Source organism: Alligator mississippiensis, chromosome 15, assembly GCF_030867095.1.
Source record: "Alligator mississippiensis isolate rAllMis1 chromosome 15, rAllMis1, whole genome shotgun sequence".
Taxonomy (NCBI): domain Eukaryota; kingdom Metazoa; phylum Chordata; order Crocodylia; family Alligatoridae; genus Alligator; species Alligator mississippiensis.
Window position 1 is genome coordinate 6,533,781 of NC_081838.1, and position 17,582 is coordinate 6,551,362.

At 51.2% G+C, this 17,582-nt stretch overlaps 1 protein-coding gene across 3 annotated transcripts; it reads right to left on the reverse strand.

Moving 5' to 3' along the window:
• Nucleotides 1–577: 577 nt before the first annotated feature.
• Nucleotides 578–17,424, reverse strand: CCNT1 (cyclin T1). 3 transcript variants are annotated; one of them, XM_006264649.4, is made up of 9 exons: nt 17,175–17,424; nt 16,989–17,070; nt 13,790–13,918; nt 12,878–12,938; nt 11,422–11,484; nt 10,910–10,955; nt 7,410–7,573; nt 7,005–7,075; nt 578–6,241 (listed from the first exon to the last, which is right to left on the reverse strand). In XM_006264649.4, the coding sequence occupies exons 1-9, from the start codon at nt 17,402–17,404 to the stop codon at nt 4,826–4,828; spliced, it is 2,262 nt and encodes a 753-aa protein (XP_006264711.3). In that variant the 5' UTR covers nt 17,405–17,424; the 3' UTR covers nt 578–4,825. The 3 variants fall into 3 exon arrangements, 2 of the variants coding, with proteins under 2 accessions (XP_006264711.3, XP_059574219.1); XR_002093255.2 differs by lacking the exon at nt 7,410–7,573 and having other exon boundaries at nt 6,151–6,241; XM_059718236.1 differs by lacking the exons at nt 7,410–7,573; nt 11,422–11,484; nt 12,878–12,938; ... (1 more) ...; nt 16,989–17,070; nt 17,175–17,424 and having other exon boundaries at nt 10,910–10,951.
• Nucleotides 17,425–17,582: the final 158 nt, after the last annotated feature.

A 17,582-nucleotide genomic window follows, 5' to 3' on the forward strand; every position in this document is an offset into this window, starting at 1 on the left:
GAGGGGTGGGAGGGCAGGAGGTCACACCTAGCCCTGGGGTTGCCAACCCCCAGCAGCGCATTGGAAGTGGGTATATACCTCCAGGGGACTGCTGAGTGGTCATCTGTAACGGGGATGCGCCAGTCCATGGACACGTTGGCATTTTAGAAACCTCCCACGATCGATTGACATAGATGATGACCCTAAGGCCAAACCCCAGCTTCAAGCAGGACCAGCCCCAGCTAGACCATCCCAGCCAAAACTTTGTCAAACCAGGTCTTCAAAACCTCCAAGGCTGGAGACTCCCCCGCCGCTCTAGGTCATACCAGGTGTTCAAAGAACCGGGTCTGGTGAGGAACTACCCTGTCCAGGAGAGCCAGGAAAGCCCCTTCAAGAAGAAACAGAGGGGCAGAATACAGCAGCGGCCCCCCCACTCCCTTTCTCCTTCACAAAATCATGGACAACGAAGGCTGAAAGGGACCGCAGGAGGTCACATCTAGTCCAACCTCCAAGCAGGACCAGCCCCAACTACATCGTTCCTCATCTCACACCTGAGCAAGGACCAGTTAGAAAGAAAAGCCATGGACACAGGTGAATGCTCGGTTGACTCCTTTGCCTTTACACTTTTATTGATGTGGATAAATACAGAGAAACATACCTGACAGCAAGATACTGAACACCTGGGAACCAGATTAATTAACCCACAAGAAGCCCTTACTGAGGAGTTGTCACATTTTGTAAGGGGGGGGGGCAAAAAGGAAGGCAGTTTTTATGGGGAGGAGGGGCGGCAGGAGGGCAGGGAACCCCAAAACGATCTTTGTAAGCACAAGGCAGCCCTGAGTGCGAGATCAGAAAACAACATTTTGCTCTTTGGCTTCGTAGGGGTAAGAAGTGACATTTGAATCAAACCTCGGGGCTGATCTGAGGCATGTGTAGCACTTGTGCGTATCCCCCCACTCAACATCCTGCGATGCGGGCACCACCCTGAACGCGCAGGGTGCAAGGAAGCAACAACAACAGCTTTAAAAGCCGTCAAGCACCCTCCCAGCTGGACAGGGTGGCAGCGAAGCCCTCGGGCAAGCTCCCCCCACCCCACGTGGCCCCTGGAAGGAAAATGGGTTGACACTGGAATTTTTGCAGCAGTCAGATCTCTGTTTTTAAAAACAAACGTCCAAAATTTTAAGTATTTCAACCTGTCCAAAGGTAAACAACAGGAGCTCCCTTCAGGGCACGAGTCTCCCACCTCACGAGGCTGAACAAAAGTTTCTGAAGTCACCGACATGCAGGGACAGGGCCACAACCAACTCGGTGGCTCCCCGTTGAGCATAAGATGAGCCGATATGATGGCAGGAGGCTTGGGCAGCAGTGAAAGTACAGAGAGTGGGTCCTTCTCTCCCCCTCCTGAGGCTTTCCCAGCCACCCCTGCTACTCCCCATCTAGTCAAGGCTGCCCCTGCTCTGAGAGCACCTGGGCCAGTTCCAGTCTGGGACGTTTCAGGCTGGATGGAAGTGAGAGTAGCCTCGCCTGCACCAACAGCATCCCCTGGCTGAGCAAGGCAAGGAACTTGCATGCAGAAGGGCAGAGTAGGAAATCCAGCTCAGCACAGCCCTCCCTCCAGCACCCAGTAACTTAAACCATGTCCTTCTTCATCACCACCAGGAAAATCCACCTGAGCATCACTGTGTAACAGTGACAACTTTCTGTTCCAAGACTCTGGTCGCCACAGAATACCAGGCAGGTCAGCACCAACAAGACTTCTTTCACACACACACACTCAGCTGGGCCATAAGCTCCCATCTACCACCCACACTTAGCACCAAACCAGGCACGTAACAGAGCACAAGAAATCAGGTCCTAATTCCTCGTGTAAGATGAAGATAAAGAATGCGGTAAGATAAAGCCTAGGGGCAATTTTAGCTGGTACCAGAGATGGTCTGCCCTCAGAATACAAACTGCTCTTCCACACGGATCCAAGCTGCATCCTGGGCACCGTGAGGGTTTCCCATGATCCAAACCACTTTCCTAATTCACGACTGTGTCAACCGATGGAAGACGGGAGGTTTCACCATTTGGATCCCAAATTCTAAGCAGCTCCCCATCCTTTACCAGAATCCACAACACAGGCCAGGAACATCCAACCCTTTGTTCCTCACACGCCACCACCTGTGAAGAATCTAAGTTCAAAGCTGCTGTGAACCAGGTAAGAGCAAGAACTAAATGAGAGGAAAGACCCTAGGATTCTCATTTTACCGCTGGCCTCTCTGGGAGCTAGTAAAGCCAAATGCTTGCTCTCTATTGAAGATGTGGTCATGAGATGCATCTATTTCTACCAGAGAAAAGAGCAATACTCTGGTCCCTTGGTTCAGATTCACAGCTGTAGGTGACATGTATGCAGCTATTTTCATTTTTTAAACCAGTACCTCTGTTTCCAAAACAGGTACAAAGGAACAGCAGCACCTTTTTATCTCAAGGGTCAGCTTCATCCAGCCCCGGGACAGAAGATTGCATCTGAGTGAGAAAACAAGCTGCTCCCCTGATAAAAACATTTTGGTAGGGAAAAGGCAGAAGAGTCAGACCAAAAAGCTTTTGGTCTAGAAATAAAGTAGCCGTGCTGACAGCAGGGGGGAGGGCAGCAGTTTATGGTTAAAAAGAAAGAAATCCAGAGTGTAATGCAGAACAGGTCAAATTTCACAAGAGCATATGGAGAAAATAAATACAGTGGCAACTTGGGAAATTATCTGAACCACGAGGGAGAAGTCATTAGTTTTTCTGCGAGTAAATGGAAAAGAAAAAAAAAAAGCATGCCCAACACTGCTTGGATTCCCCTGCTCCAGGGCTCCACCAGCTGCCAACACTGGCACAGGAGTCCCTCGGGGAGCTGTTCCTGGAGGCGCCCTGCACACAGGGCCAGACACAATGGACTTCTCTAGCCGGCACAATCTCCGCTGCCTGACAACGCCGAACCTACAACTTGAGGCATGCACGGGCTGATCTGAAGAAGTTCCCTCTCCTTTTGCCTACTCTCTAGTTCCTTGTTCTGATCTTGCTTTCCAGGGGCAACTGCACCAGGTCAGAGTCTTCTAGAGGTTCAAACCCGTGTCGGACCAGCCGACTCCACTGACTTCCACCAGCTTTACTCCAGGGGAACAGCAGAGGCCACACGGCTCGTGCATTTTGCGAGATGCCGCACAAAGGGACAACTGCCCCGCACAATGCAGACGCTATGCACCAGAGACAGCGCCTGCGAACTGGCACAGCCGAGGCAAAGCAAAGCAAAGCAGAGCAGCCAGAGGCCTGACCAAATGCAAGGAGTCTACTTAGTTGTTATTTCCATTTTAGCACCTTTCCTGCTATAGCCACGTGCAGGGGCTGCAGACACAGCCACCTCCCCCCCCAAAAACTCAAGCCATTTCTAGGCACATGCCTGTATGGCCAGATGACATGGGCTCATGAATGCCAGTAATACAAGAGGTAACACCGTGGGACCCAGACAACTATACTGGGGGTAGGGGTGCAGGGAAGACACAGATCTCGGCCCCACATGCCAGCCCGACTCTGGCCACTGAAACAACTCAGCCCCAGCTGCCTCAAAAGACTGTTGAAGAACAAGTCACGTCATTTTTCTTTAATTAATTTGCATAAAAATCTCGTTCCATAATGACACTGAAGTACATTTTAAAGCATCCGAAATCACAACCCCAGTTTGAGCCCGTCTGGGGCACAGCACCTCTTTTCCTTTCCTAAGTCTCACTTCCACTATTAGGCAGCGTTTATCTCAGCAGGAGACTGGAGCAAGGACCTGGAAGGCACCTTGCTGCTGTTCCCACCACCGGGGTGTCAAGTCCTGGCCCCTTTGTGAGTTTGGCTCGGCACCCGCTCCTCCCCCTATGCTCCCCAGACATGCTTTGTCACTAAAGCAATGTGATGGAGCCTGCCACAGCCATTCCAGTGCAACCAGCATGATCTGGTAGGGAGTACCTGGCATGTGCTTCAGGTAGGGGGGAGGGGAAAGCATCAGCCAGGTTCACAGGATGCTCCCCCCTTGCCTTGGAGGGGGAAGGATAAAAAGCCAATACAAGCAGGTGTGCATGTAAAGCGCTTTACGAGGGCGGAGCAGCAGGAACCTCATTCTACATGTGAGAAAATGGAAGCAGAGGAAGGCAAGACACCACACCCAGGGTTACACCAGCAGTCAGTGGCAGAGCTGTCCCCTACCCGCCCCATTTACCAGACCGTGCTGCCGCCAGCTGCAGGGCTCTCCTTAGGCACATCTCGTGCCTCCCTCGTGTCAACCCGTCCCCCTCTTCATTGCCAGCCGTGCCTGGAGCAACCTCACATTCCCCCTCTCATAAGCTGCTCTGGGAGGGCTGGGGACCAGCCAGCCAGAGCCTTCAGAAGCGGCCTCCTGCAGCAGCCCCCGCCCCACCAGTTACAAAATGAAAAGGAACAGAACACTAACAGATATAACTTACTGTTTAAATTATTTTAAAAAAGTCTTTAAGAGATTCTGCGACATGTTTTAAATACCCCTGTGCCCCGGCCCCTGTGGGACACGAACCCTGGTCGGGGCTTTGTTCCAAGAGGGGACAGACCCCAGCGATTCCAGTGGGATTTGGGGGGGGAGGGAAGGGGGGGGGGAAGGAGCGTGGAACAGAGAAAGGGTGTTTCTTATTCTTTCACAGCTTGGAGGACTGCGCTCTAAATCCCAATAATAAAAACGATAATTAACAGGTCTTTGTGAGGCAGTGGAAGTTAAAACAGCCCCTTCCCTCCCCTGCAGGAGCTGGCCTGAGTCCAGGCCGGGGCGAGCAGGCTCGTCTGTACAAACTCAGTAGTAAAAAGGGCTCTACTTGGGGAGTGGCGGCAGGGGTGGGGGGGGTTCTGATGGCAGAGGGGGCGGTCGGGGTTTGTCCGTGTTGGCGGCTCTGGCGCTCCCAGCAGCCCGCGGATTCAAGTACTCGGTGTACGAGTGCACAAAGTCGAAAGCAGGGGGCTGGGTGGGCTGCACACCCTGGGCACTCAGCAGTGAGTGCAGCATGCTGACTGTATCCTGGTAGTCAATGGCCTGGGTTGCGTTGTGGCCATTGGCCCCGGCAGGACCTTTGTCTGTTTTACTGTGGGCACCCCTGGCTTTGCCAGCCTGGGGCAAGGGAAGGCCAGGGGTGTCTGAGCTGTGCCCAGGTAGCTGAGCCGCGCCAGGGAGGTGGGGGTAGAACTGCATGCCAGAAGTTTTGGAGCTTTTACTGATTTTTGGTGGGTGCTCGTGCACTACAGTTGACACCTCCTCCAGAAGCGGCCTCTTTCGAGCGGAGCCAGACAAGCCAAACCCCTTGTGAGGCCCGGCACTCTGCTGGCCACTATGCTTCAAGTCTCCAGGCCGCTTGTTCCCGGCAATGCTGGTGCTGGCTGCTGGCTGCACGTGCAAATGTTTGTGAATATGGTGGTTGTGATGGTGGTGGTGGTGATTAGAGGAGTGGCCCTTGTGCTTCTCCTTGTGGTCACGGCTCTTCCCGCTGCTCTCGTCTGAGGAGCTGTGCCTGTCTGAGGCGGCCGGCACCTTAATCCGCATTTTAATCTCCTCAGGCTTGGAGGGCAGCGGCCTGTCTCCGGCGCCGCCGGCCACAGGGATCCTTAGCTTGAGGGCAGAAGCCTTGTCTCCCTTGTCGGCAGCAGGGCGCTCTGCGCTCTCTGAGCCACCAATAGGGATCTTTAGGATGATGGGGGAGGGTGTGCCCTCAGGTTGTGCCTCCCGCTCCCGCTGCTGCTGCACCAGCAGGTTCTGCGCGGCATAGGCATACTGAGACCGCACATTGGCCTCCATGTTCTCCAGCTGCCGCTTCTGTGCGGCCAGCTCCTCGGCATGCTTGGCCCGGTACTCCTTCAGTGACACCTTTGCCGAGGGTGCACTCTTGCTGCCCTGCTTCTGGTACGTGGTGCCATCCTGCTGCAGAGGGTGGTCGGCGGCTGCTGCACCTTCATTAGTCCTGTGACCTTGGCTGGCCTCTAGTTTGTGCGGCGGGTGCTGGGACATCCAGTGGTCTGACTGCGACATCTCCAAGCCGCCCTGGGAGCTGGGCGAGTCTGCAGCAGCTGGGAGGCAAGATGCAGCACCCGCGGTGGAGGAAGTCGACATGCTCATCAAGCCCGCGATGTTCATGTCCGAGCTGTTGTTCCTGGAGATCATGCTGAGGATCGTCTGCTCCGAGAGGCTGTCATCCTCTCCTTGGTCATCGGGCTTGGATTTCTTGGCTGCCTGAGAGGCCTGAAAGGAGACAGAAAAGGCATTTGCATGCTGCTGGCTCTGCACCTCAGGCCCCGTTCCTTACTGGGGTAGGTGCGGGCTGCTGTAACTGATACCGCTGCCTCTATGCAAGGCAACAGCAGGCCTGAGGAGTTCATAAGCAGTTATCCCAGTGGTGCAGTTTTAGCACTTGACTGTCTTGCAACAAGTCAGGCTTTCCTGGGGCTTCCTAGATCACCCAACCTTACCAGCCAGCTAGGCTAGATAATTCTCAGCCAGCATCTTCTTGGGGGAGCACATCACACTACAAAGGTACACACACCAGCAAATCTAGGCCAAGCTGGAGTGAGAAGCAGCAGCCAGCTGGCGCACAGCTGCAAGCGGCAGCCATCGGGAGGGCAGATCGCTCTCGGTTCAGGAGGTCAGCCAGCCTATTCAAGAACCTTGGAAGCCTTGAATGCTGCTAGAAGGTAAGTGTAAATTAAAGCTCAGTCTTCAGGGAAAGCAGCAGACAAGCCTTTCCACCTCTGCCTGGGTAAGAAGCATCCAACTCATCCACAGGGAATGAGCTCATCAGCCTGAGCTGAAGAAGAGCGAGGCTTCCAGCGCGCTAATTCAAAACTCATGAAGACAAGCATCCGTGGAATTTTGTTCTGCGGCATTTCCCTCCCCAGACATTGGCTGGCGTTAAGAGAGACACCGCACAAACGTGGCCCAGATACTTCACAGACTGCGTTCTCTAGGAGTCAGCAGTGGGAAGCAGCCCAGCACAGGAGATTCTTACCCGCCAGTTCCGGATGCGTTTGAGTCGGTTCGGAGTTTTCTCGAGGATCTGCAGGAACTCATGAGTCAGCTCTGCAAAGGAGACACACAGAACAGAGACAGGAATGTCAGAAGGATACAGAGCACCCCCTGCTTACTGATGGGTGGAGCTACTCGAGATGAGATGGAGCTATTCCAAGAAGGGAAATGCTGAGAACTAGTAACACTGGCCCACATTTAAATTCATCCCCTTTCATGCCTTTTACTGTCTCTAGTGTACCACAGAAGCTGCCACGCTGGAAACCTCAGCAAGATCAGAAGCCCTTTGAGTCCATGAAGCGGCCGTGTCTGATTGGCAGACCCAGGAACAGAGATGCCAAGATAATAAAAATGCCTTTTTGGGAGGGAACCTTGCTCCAAAACTTACCATCTAAGAGCTCCAGAGTTACAGTGCCATCAACGTATTCCCACCAGTGCTTCCCGTCCGTGGAGACTGGGATCTCCCAGTTGGACCACTTACAAGCCAGGTGGATACAGACGCAGGCCACAACGGGAGGGGTGTACTGCAGGCTGAAGGTGGTCAGGTGCAGGCTGACGTCACCAGCAGGGAGAGAGAAACAGAAAGCCATGAACTCCCAAGCCTGAACCTCAGCACACACAATCGCCCGCTGAACAGACACTGCGGATGAGGTAGGCATGGTGGGAATGTTCCTGAAGGGACACGGGCAATTCCTCCCCTGGTACGGCCCTGTTTTACAGGCGTCTCTATCCTGCACTGCCAATGCGCTCGTTGTGCCCCTGCTCTGCTCAAACCAATTCAGCTCCGGGCTTCTCCACAAGGATTCCCACAGGCCTGTGCCAAACGTGGGCTTTGAGGCCTAGCACGGGGAAAAAGTACACCCCTGAGCCTGCACGTGCCCCACAGAGTCAGGGCAGTTAGGTTATTTGGTCATGCCTGGGCTCTGCCCAACATGAAAAGAAATTCAGACAAGTCCGCTCCTGCCGCTGAAGCAAGTTTACGTGGCTGGAGAATGCAGATCCCCAAGCCACATGGTGCTCCTGTGAAGTCAACCTGATTGGTGAGGACACATGTATTGTCGCGACAAACCGGAGAACGCACAGGTCACAAGAGGAAGCCTATAGAGCCTGCACCTCCCTTGAAGTTTGACCTCATCAACCATGCACAGCTCCAGACGGCAAAGCAATGAAAAAAAATCAGCCACAGCCAACACAGGTGGGTGCTGGCAGAACAGGTGCGTCCCAGGAGGCACAGAGAGGCTACGGAAAGGAGGAATGATTAAGGAAAGCCTCACACCCGCTCTGTGAGATATTTATCAGAGAAGCACAAGTCATGACTTCTCGGCAAGGCTGAACCACTTCACAATTAAAGCGGGGAATCAACCTGTTCTGTACAAGAGCCACAGCGTGCCCTCCACGCACTTACAATGCTCACTCCAAATACAGGGTTTACAAACGCACTAGTTTAGGAGTTAAAATGGATTACAACGGGCTCCTCAAAGAAAAAAGAGATGGGCAACTTCTGAACTGTCCCGGATGACTTGATCAAGTGAAATGGACTCTTCCAACCTTTACTACCCTTCAAACATAACCCATGCCCACTATTTATTTTTAAGAAATGTAAATTGTAATTTAGCCAAGTCATTAAGAACTGCTGTAAATGATTATGAATGTTATAGAAGCTAGACAGGCTGAAATGGGGTCATTCCACAGGGTTAGCTCAGTTGGGTGTTACACTTTCTCTACAGGTAACACACACAGCACTTCTGGCTGATGACTTGGTGGCAGGAGAGGGAGCTGGAGGACACCTCTGCTAAGCAGAAATACTGAGCTCAAGGACTGCGATTCACTGACACCCCTGCCTTCCCCATAATCTCCTAGCACTAGATCTGTTAAACAAGACACTAGCCATCGAGTCAACTGGAAATTGAGAGCTACATTTAACAGCGTGCCCCACCTGCTTTTGAGCTGCTCTGACTTATTAGCGACCCTCTGTTTTTCAAAGAAGTTGAGATTAGCAAGAGATCAATATTTGATCTTACACGTCATTAACTACCAGCGTGGCATTTTGTGCTTCTTGTTCAGCTTCCTAATGAAAATCTTTGTATAGGAATTTATTTACACCAAATATTTAAACACATTCAAATGGAGAGACTGTGGAATCCTGAAGCCAACCGTCATGAACCCAGGATATTCAGCCAGGGTTTCACTTGAAGTTAAGATGGGTAAATAACCTCAAGTGCTACGTTTTAGTGACACCATAAGGGAGAAAGCGAAACAGTTGTTTTTAAAAATGTGATCAAGCTAATCTGGAATGCCTAAACCATAACATCATTTCATGGCATCGCTACAAGGTAGAGTTAAGAGTGCTTTAACTGTGCATTTCTTACCTTATACTTTGATTTCTTAAGGGTAACCTTACTTCTAAATCCTTGGTTTTGTAATAATTGGTTTGGGGATAAATATGATATCCCTAAAATACGTTTCACAGGCAGAGGGGGGTTTCTTTTTTTACCCATAAATTATAACATATTTTCCTCTTTTATAACAATCTGTCTGGGAATCCCACAATACAACACTGTACTAAGGTCCAGCAAACTTCTGAATATAAAACACTTTGAAGTTCTACACAATGTTTCCACAGATCTTGCCAGAGCAAGCTGCAGGGATGGAAGGAAGGGCATTACCTCCCCCTTACAGCTGGGTAAAAGGACACAGGGAGGGAACAGCCTGCCCAAAGTCACATACCAGCAGTGGCAAAAGAAACAGATTTTTCCAATGCCAGTATTCTGTCTACACTAGAAAGGATTTGCTATTAAAAGCAACTGGAGATGCAGCTCTCAGACCAATGCAATCTTTTGATCAGAGTCCCCTCAACAAAATACACTATACCAGCAAAAGGACTGCATCAGCACAACACAGGCTACACTGGAGTTTTTGCAAGCAGAGCCATGTCTAGCAAGGGGTATAGGAAAAAAACAAATTAAACTCAGGCTCCTTTACCAACACAGCTCTGCCAGCAAAACTTGGCAGACCTCTAGACCCAGGCCTGACTTTGTGCCAACATGATATTTTCTGGCAGCTTGCGGTAATTTAGGAATCAGAGCCCCCAAAAGACTGTGATTTCCCTCCTTTAAAGCTTTTTATTATATTACCAGGTCTAACTTCTCTCAACACCCTCAAGAAGTCAACCTAGGTTTCTGCTGCATACGAACAGCCCAGGCCAGAATTTTATTCCGTGGGTTTGCATGAAGTAATGATGTAGGAGTTACCATCGTCCACCCTTTTTTTCTTTAATCAAAGTTTTAATTCCTGTCTTTTGAAATAAGAAATAGATTTTCCCATTCTAATTTGAAAGCCCAAAAGCATCTCCAGATATTTCAAGAGGAAAAAAAAAGTCTTTGCTCTTCTTCATGTCCATCACTTTAGGAATAAGGGTCCAGCTTTACAGACCACTGCCTCTCATGTTGGCATACAAAGAAACAGCAAGACAGAACTGGCCCTCACATTGCCTCTCTTGATTTATAGTTGTTTGGGGTGGGACCTTATTTGTTCTGTGTTTAGACAGCACCTAGCACCGTGGTGCTCTGGGCTACGATTTCAGCGATCCAGGCCATGCTGTAATGAAACTAGTAAAATACTGATCACATCCTTCACATCCTCTCTAGAATCAGTTTCTTCTGTGGATTTTAGCAGCAACTGAATTCCCTCTATATCTCCATCTAGAATATTTCAAATCCAATGGGAAACTCTGTGGGGCAGGGAGAGTTTCTCCTCTGGAATAGCTCTGAATAAATCCCTGGTATTCACTAGACAATGACCCTCCCCAAGAGATTACAAGACATATGCCCTCCTACAGATAAAACCCTGGGCCAGAAACAGACAAATCAATTTTAAAGTAATAATAACCTGTTAGTAGCCATGAAGTAGGAAGTTTGTGCCAAATCCTTGCTGGCTGGAAACGAAAAAAGAGAAATAAGAGTTAGCCTGGATGCTGCTACAGAGGCAGTCAGTTAGCAGTGACCATGATGGATAAGAACCAACTGTAAAGTATCTTACTGGTCTGATTAGCTCTAGCTCCACCCTGCACCCATTGTTCTACTCAAAAGCATGTTCTTTGTTTTGCTGCATTTCAGTATAGTAATGGCCCTCTGTTCCAGTGACCTGCAACTGCAGAATCTTTATTCTAAAGCTCAATATACCACCATTAAACATACGAGATGGAGGTCTGGACATGTCCAGAGAGAACCATGAGTCAATGCTACCCCCACATGCTTAAGCAGCCCTTTTCTAGAAAAAAATGTTTCAAATTATAGAGAGCGTTAAGCTCCCTGTGTGAATCAATTCACCTACGACCAAAACACAGCTGCCTCTGTAGCAGAGGGCAACACGCATACTACAGCATACTGCGAGTCTCTTACCTCGCACTAGCTGCGTGCACTTCACCACATGGGTATGGGGGTGATCGATAGTGATCTCGAAACCTGAAAGAAAAGAAGAAACACAAGGCCATTAGGAGACAGACAGAATGCACCCACGGTACTACATACCACGCGTGCCTCCTGCTCCTGGAAAGGCAAATCCGTTCCTTGTATTTCCCCTCCCCATTAAAATCTCCTGCTTTCTGCTCAGAGACAGACAGAATAAAGTAGGCTGTCTTCCTATATCCAGGAGGCTGAAGCTGCCCAAGTACAAAGCCAGAAGGTTATTGCTGCTTCCTGGTCTCCAAGCAGCTAAATAAACTTCACCTCACTGTAGAGAGAACAGCTATTAGGGATATTAGAAGAACAACAGGACAAAATCTCTTGCAAGAGCTGAAAGGAAGGAAGACGACAATGGCATCTGCTCAGAGGAATTTTTGTCACTCAAAGTCAAGAGGAAGAAGGTGTCTTCCTTCTGAGGAGTCTGAATATCAGGTGCAGGTATTCCTTACTCCACATTCCCATTCGGTACATACACTTTGCATAGACAAGCCCATGTAAGCAACCTGCTTTTTTGCTGTCTAATTAGCATATTCTAAGGAGAACAGGGGGAAGGGGGGATGGCTAAGAGAAGTCACTGGAAAACTGAGCACAGGCTTCCTGTGTAACTGTGAGCAAGTCACTTAATACTTATGGGTCCTCATTTCACCACTGTGGAAGCTAGGGATCATTCCAGTTTAACTCACTTTACAGTGGAGTTAGAAGTAGCGAAGCTTTTTCCAGCACTTCAACTGCAAAGGGCTCTATATATTAATTGCCTTGCACACTGAAGAACTGTAAGTTTGAATATAACTTAACTTTGAATCCATCAGGATTAGTCATTAAAAAAAGGCTAATAAAAATCTAACAGAACCTCCTCTACAGGAGCTTCTATCATTTAATTATCTGGAACTGCAAGAAAGGCCCAATCTTAGAAACAATGAAGGGCTACGATTAAAACAAAAATGAAGAAAGTTAAGGCTGTGACAGCTCTGCTGACCTTGAGCAAACACTCATCCCATACAAATACAGTGCTCCACTGAAAACTGTTGCCCATCCTGGCCACTGCACTACAGCGCTGTGTTGCTATAGTGTTTAACAATCTGTATCCATAGAAAAATTGGCATCTAAGCAGTACAAAACCTGCTGGGGGAAAAAACAGGTCAAGCTTTACATATTTACATTTTTCCCCCTGAACGCTTAGCTTGAATTGAAGTTAAACCTGAAACACTGACAATAAAAACAAGCCATGAGTTGAAGGTGTGAGGGAAAAAAAAGTGGGGTGCCTGGACTCATGCTCTCCTGCTGGCCAGTTGCACCTCTGCCATTCGGCTGTGGAGAAGACTGGGGTTAGACTCGCCAATCTCCTCCTGGGTCCGGGATTTGAGTAGCAGCCCGTCCGCTTTGAAAAACTTACCCAGGGTCTGCAGTATAATGCTCTCTAGAATGACCAGGTCTTGGGCTTGTTGCAGGTAAGCCTGGGGTTGAGAGGACAGGCAGGTTACTCACGAGGAGGCACTCTGTATAAAGCCTGCACATTTCTAACACGCTCTCTCAGGAAAGCAAAAAACAAAGGGGGAATCATTATCCCACTCAGTGCTAGAGGGAACTGACACAGATTCCCCCCCGCAAAAGAGAAAGCAGAGTGCTGGGTGGACCCAATGCCCTGTTGGCAATTGTCTCACAGGGGCTGCTGACAGATCCACGCTGGCCCAGTTTCTCTTCTGGGGAGACGAAGACCAGTTTTAGACACCACAGGACATCAGCGGGAGCAGCTGGGTAAACAGTTAATTTTTTCCTAAAGCTTTGGGCTCTGGGTAAAGCTTCCCCCTTCGAGCAGGGTTGCATACTCTGTACCAGTAAGGAAGGATTCTCATGAGATGGGGAACAGCAACATTTCTAGCAACCCCATCACTAGGTGGGAGACAGCCGGATCGAACTACACACACACCATTTTCTGCTCTTTACCTTGACAGTTGACATCCATGCCCTACGTTAATGCAGACGCCTTTAACACAGCCACTATGTGGCACAATTGATTCTCACATTCACACCAGTATAGCAGAAAGAAACAAGGGGGAGACAAAGCAGGAGAGAAAAGTCTTTTGCTATCCAGAAGCCAAAAAACTCTACTGTGTATAACAGCAGGAAACTTGAAAGTTTTGTAACCATCCATTCTGCAACATAACTATTCACCTGCAGAATGAATAGCTCTGTTCTTGATATAACGAGATATTTCAGGATACAAGACCCTTGGAGCACACTGTCATCCCTCAGCTTCCTCTCCCACCAAATGACACAATCACATCACCAGTGTCCAGCGACTTACCTCACTCCTAGTGTCTGGGGGAGGATCCTGGGGGTGCAAACAGGCGTGTGCCACCTTGATAACGTGCTCTAGCTTACGAGGCTGTTCCTCTACCTTGGCTGCCAAGAACAAGGCTGCCGGTGCCACGGACTGCGTGGAGGAGGACGAAAGAAGGAAAAACCTTGTAATAAATGTCTGGAATCAAGGACAAAAGCAGAGAAGATCCCTTTCTGAAGTGGACTAGGCAATAATCACCCATGTTTGTGTCTAGGATGTGCAAGATCAGAATGACCCGCAATTATTTCATATCTCTTGCCTTCCCAGCCAGCCAAGCCTCAACCTCCCACCATGGATCAGCACTGGACCCATTTTACATATGGGAAAACAGACACACAGAAGCAGCAAGAACTACTAGGGGACACAACATGAAACTAGCAAAGAGTAAGTTTAAAACTGACAAAAATAAGTTCCTTTTTTAAACCCAGCATGTCATTCAAGGGTGAAACTCGTTGCCACCAGAGGTGGTGGAAGCTGACAGTTTAGCCAGATTCGAAAAGGGATTGGAAACATTCTTGGAGGAAAGGGGCATCAGTTGCCATTAAGTGCAGGGTCAGGGGCACAGCCTCTGAATCAGAACTTCCTAGACCTGGAGGCTAAAAGTGAGAGAGGAACAGGGTAAAAAAAACAAAACAAAAACCCCCTCGTCACCCCCTTTTTGCTTTCCCTTTCAGCACCTGCTCTCTGCCACTGCGTGACATAGGTCTATTTGATGTGCCATGGGGTCATGGGCTTTGGCCCATCATGGAAAACTATAAACATCCCTTAAGAGGGAGGCCACTGAGAACACATCAGTTGGAACAACAAAAAAGAAAATCGGAACAGGAGTGAGGTCACAGGTTAAAAACAAGGAATTCGGAAGGGGACACAGAGTGGATGGAGCGCACTGACCAGTGCCCACTGCCCTCTGAACGAGTTGAGGGAACCTGTGAACACCAACCAGTGACATTTCGCCCAGAGCAGAAGAGTGCCAGGAAGAAAGGCCCACACTCACCTGGGCTCTCTCCAGCCAAAGCCTCCTTCCCGCTCCTTCCAGCTTGGCCAGAGCCAGAAGGAAGTTGACCAGGAGGTCCTGGGGCTTGGTGGGGCCATGGACAGGAAGCGCATAACAAAAAATGCGGGGAGACGCGCAGCCAGAGCCTCAGCAGGAGGTTATGGAGGAGGCAGAAGAGGGGCTGCAGCCTGGCACAGTCAAGGTCCTCATATGACACAGGCCTATTTGTCACCTTGAGGGACATGGACCTAGGCCCACCAGGTAACCTATTAAACTCCCTCAGATGGGGAGGCTACAGAAAAGGTGACAACAGATGGATGGAGATACATAATAAAAAACCAGGGACAGGAGTGCTGGTTAAAGGTTAATAGCATGCCACAGGAAGACACCTAGCAGAGCACACCGGACAGCATCCAGGGGCCCTCAAATGAATCCATGGAGCCAGTGGACATCACCAGTGATACTCTGCCCAGAGATGGGAAGGTACTAGAGACAGGAAAGCAGCCCTGCAGTCCCTGGGGACCTTCCCAGCCAGAGCCTCCTTCCTAGCAAGATATATGGCCAGTTTAGCCAGGGCCAGGAGCCGGCTGACCAGGAGGTCCTGGGGCTTGGTGGGACCATGGACGAGGAGTGCAGGAGCAGGAGGAGAGGGGGTGCAGCCTGGCACACACAAAGTCCCTGCGTAACAGGACTTTTAACATGTCAAGGAAATCATGGGCCCAGGCCTGACAAGAAAACTAAGCACCCTCTAGTACTGGGGGCCACTAATGATACTTTACTGAGCACTCAGGACAAATAATAGTGAAAACAGGGACAGGAGTGGATGTCACAGATTAGAGTGCCAAGCGGGGACAACAAGTAGAGCACATTTGACAGTGCCCACGGGCCCTCAAACAAGTCTAAGGAGCCAGTGGACACTACCCAGTGATACTCTGCCTGGAGACGGGAACGAGGCAAGGAAAGCGGTCCTACAAGCCCTGGGGACCCTCCTGGCCAGAGCCTCCTTCATGTAACCTTAGCCAGGCCTAGGTGAAGGATGCCCGAGAGGTCCTGGGACTTGGTGGGGCCACATTACAGAAAAAAGGCACGGGGGAGAAGCGCAGCCAGAATCTCAGCAGGAGGTTCTGGAGGAAGAAAGCAAAAGAGGGGCTACAGCCTGGCACACCCGAGGTCCCCACGTGACAGCCTCTTTCCTGGTAAGATGCACACCCAGCATAACCAGGGCCAGAAAGAGATTGACCAGGAGGCCCCAGGACTTGGTGAGGCTACGGACAGGAAGCACATAAAAAAAGGCACGGGGGAGATGCATAAAGAGAGCCTCAACAAGAGGTTCTGGAGCAGGTAGAAGAGAGGCTGCAGCCTGGCACACTCAAGGTCCCAGCGTGACGGGACTTTTAATGTGCCAGGGAAAATCACAGGCCCACCAAGGAAACTATAAGGCCCCTTTATTACTGGGAGCCACTAATGACATGTCATAGATTACTTGAGGCAACTCATAATGAAAATGGGGACAGGAGTGGAGGTCAGAGCTTAGAAAGGTGACAGTGAGCAGAGCACATCGGACAGCACCCACGGGCCCTCAAACGAGTCCAAGCAGCCAGTGGACGCTGCCCGGTGATACTCTACCTGGAGATGGGAACACACTAGGGACAGAAAAACAGCCTCACTCCCTGGGGACCCTCCCGGCCAGAGCCTCCTTCCTGGTAAGGTCCACGGCCAGTTTAGGCAGGGCCAGGAGGAGGTTGAGCAGGAGATCCTGGGGCTCGGTGGGGCCACACGGGGAGCGCATACGTGAACAGGAGCGGGGAACAGCGCAGCCAGAGCCTCAGCAGGAGTTTCTGGAGGAAGGAGGCAGAAGAGGGGCTGCAGCCTCGTGCGCTCCTGGTCCCCGCGTGACACAGGACTTTTAACACCGCCTTTAGTATCAGGGGCCGCTAACGACGCGTTCCAGACAACTTGGGACGACTAATAACGAAAACAGGGACAGAAGCAGATGTCCCACGTGGCAGGACTTTTAGCGTGGCACGGGAAGTCACCGGCCCAGGTGCCTGCCAAGGAAACTACAGCACCGGGGGCGGCTCATGACGTGTTATAGGTGACCTGGGATAAATAATGCAGGAACCGGGGACGGGAGCCCGGCCCTATCCTCGACCCCACTCCCGCACTCACGTTGCGGTGGAACTGCGTGAAGGCCTGCACCATGTAGAAGCGGTGCACGTAGACGATGGCCGTGTTGATGGTCAGCTGCGAGCTGCGCGGCCGGTCAAGGAAAAGGCGCGGACGAGCCCTCCCCCCGCTTCTCCGCCCCCCCCCCCGCACTCGAGCGCAGGCTGCGCGGCCTAGCGCGGCGGATACACGTTGAGGCGCTGGCCCATGTCCTGCAGCAGGTTGGCCGCCTGCTGCCGGTACGACAGCTCCTTGTCGGGGTCCAGGCCGGCGCGGCGCGAGGGGCTGCGCTCCAGCTGCTCGCGCGTAAAGTACCAGCGCCTCCCGCTGCCGCTGCCCGCCGAGGCCTCCATGGCGATCCGCCGCACGCACCGACGTACGTACGCACGCACGCACGCCGCGTCGCGGCCGCCGCGCATGCGCCCAGCCCGCCAGGAGGGCGGGGAGCGCGGTGCGCCTGCGCGGCCGGCCGGCTCCTGGCGCACATGCGCTGTGTGAAGGGCGGGGGGGGTTCGGAGAGAGAACTACTGAGCAGGCGCGGCCGGCCGGCTCCTACTGCACATGCGCTGTGTGAAAGGAGAGGGTTCGGAGAGAGAA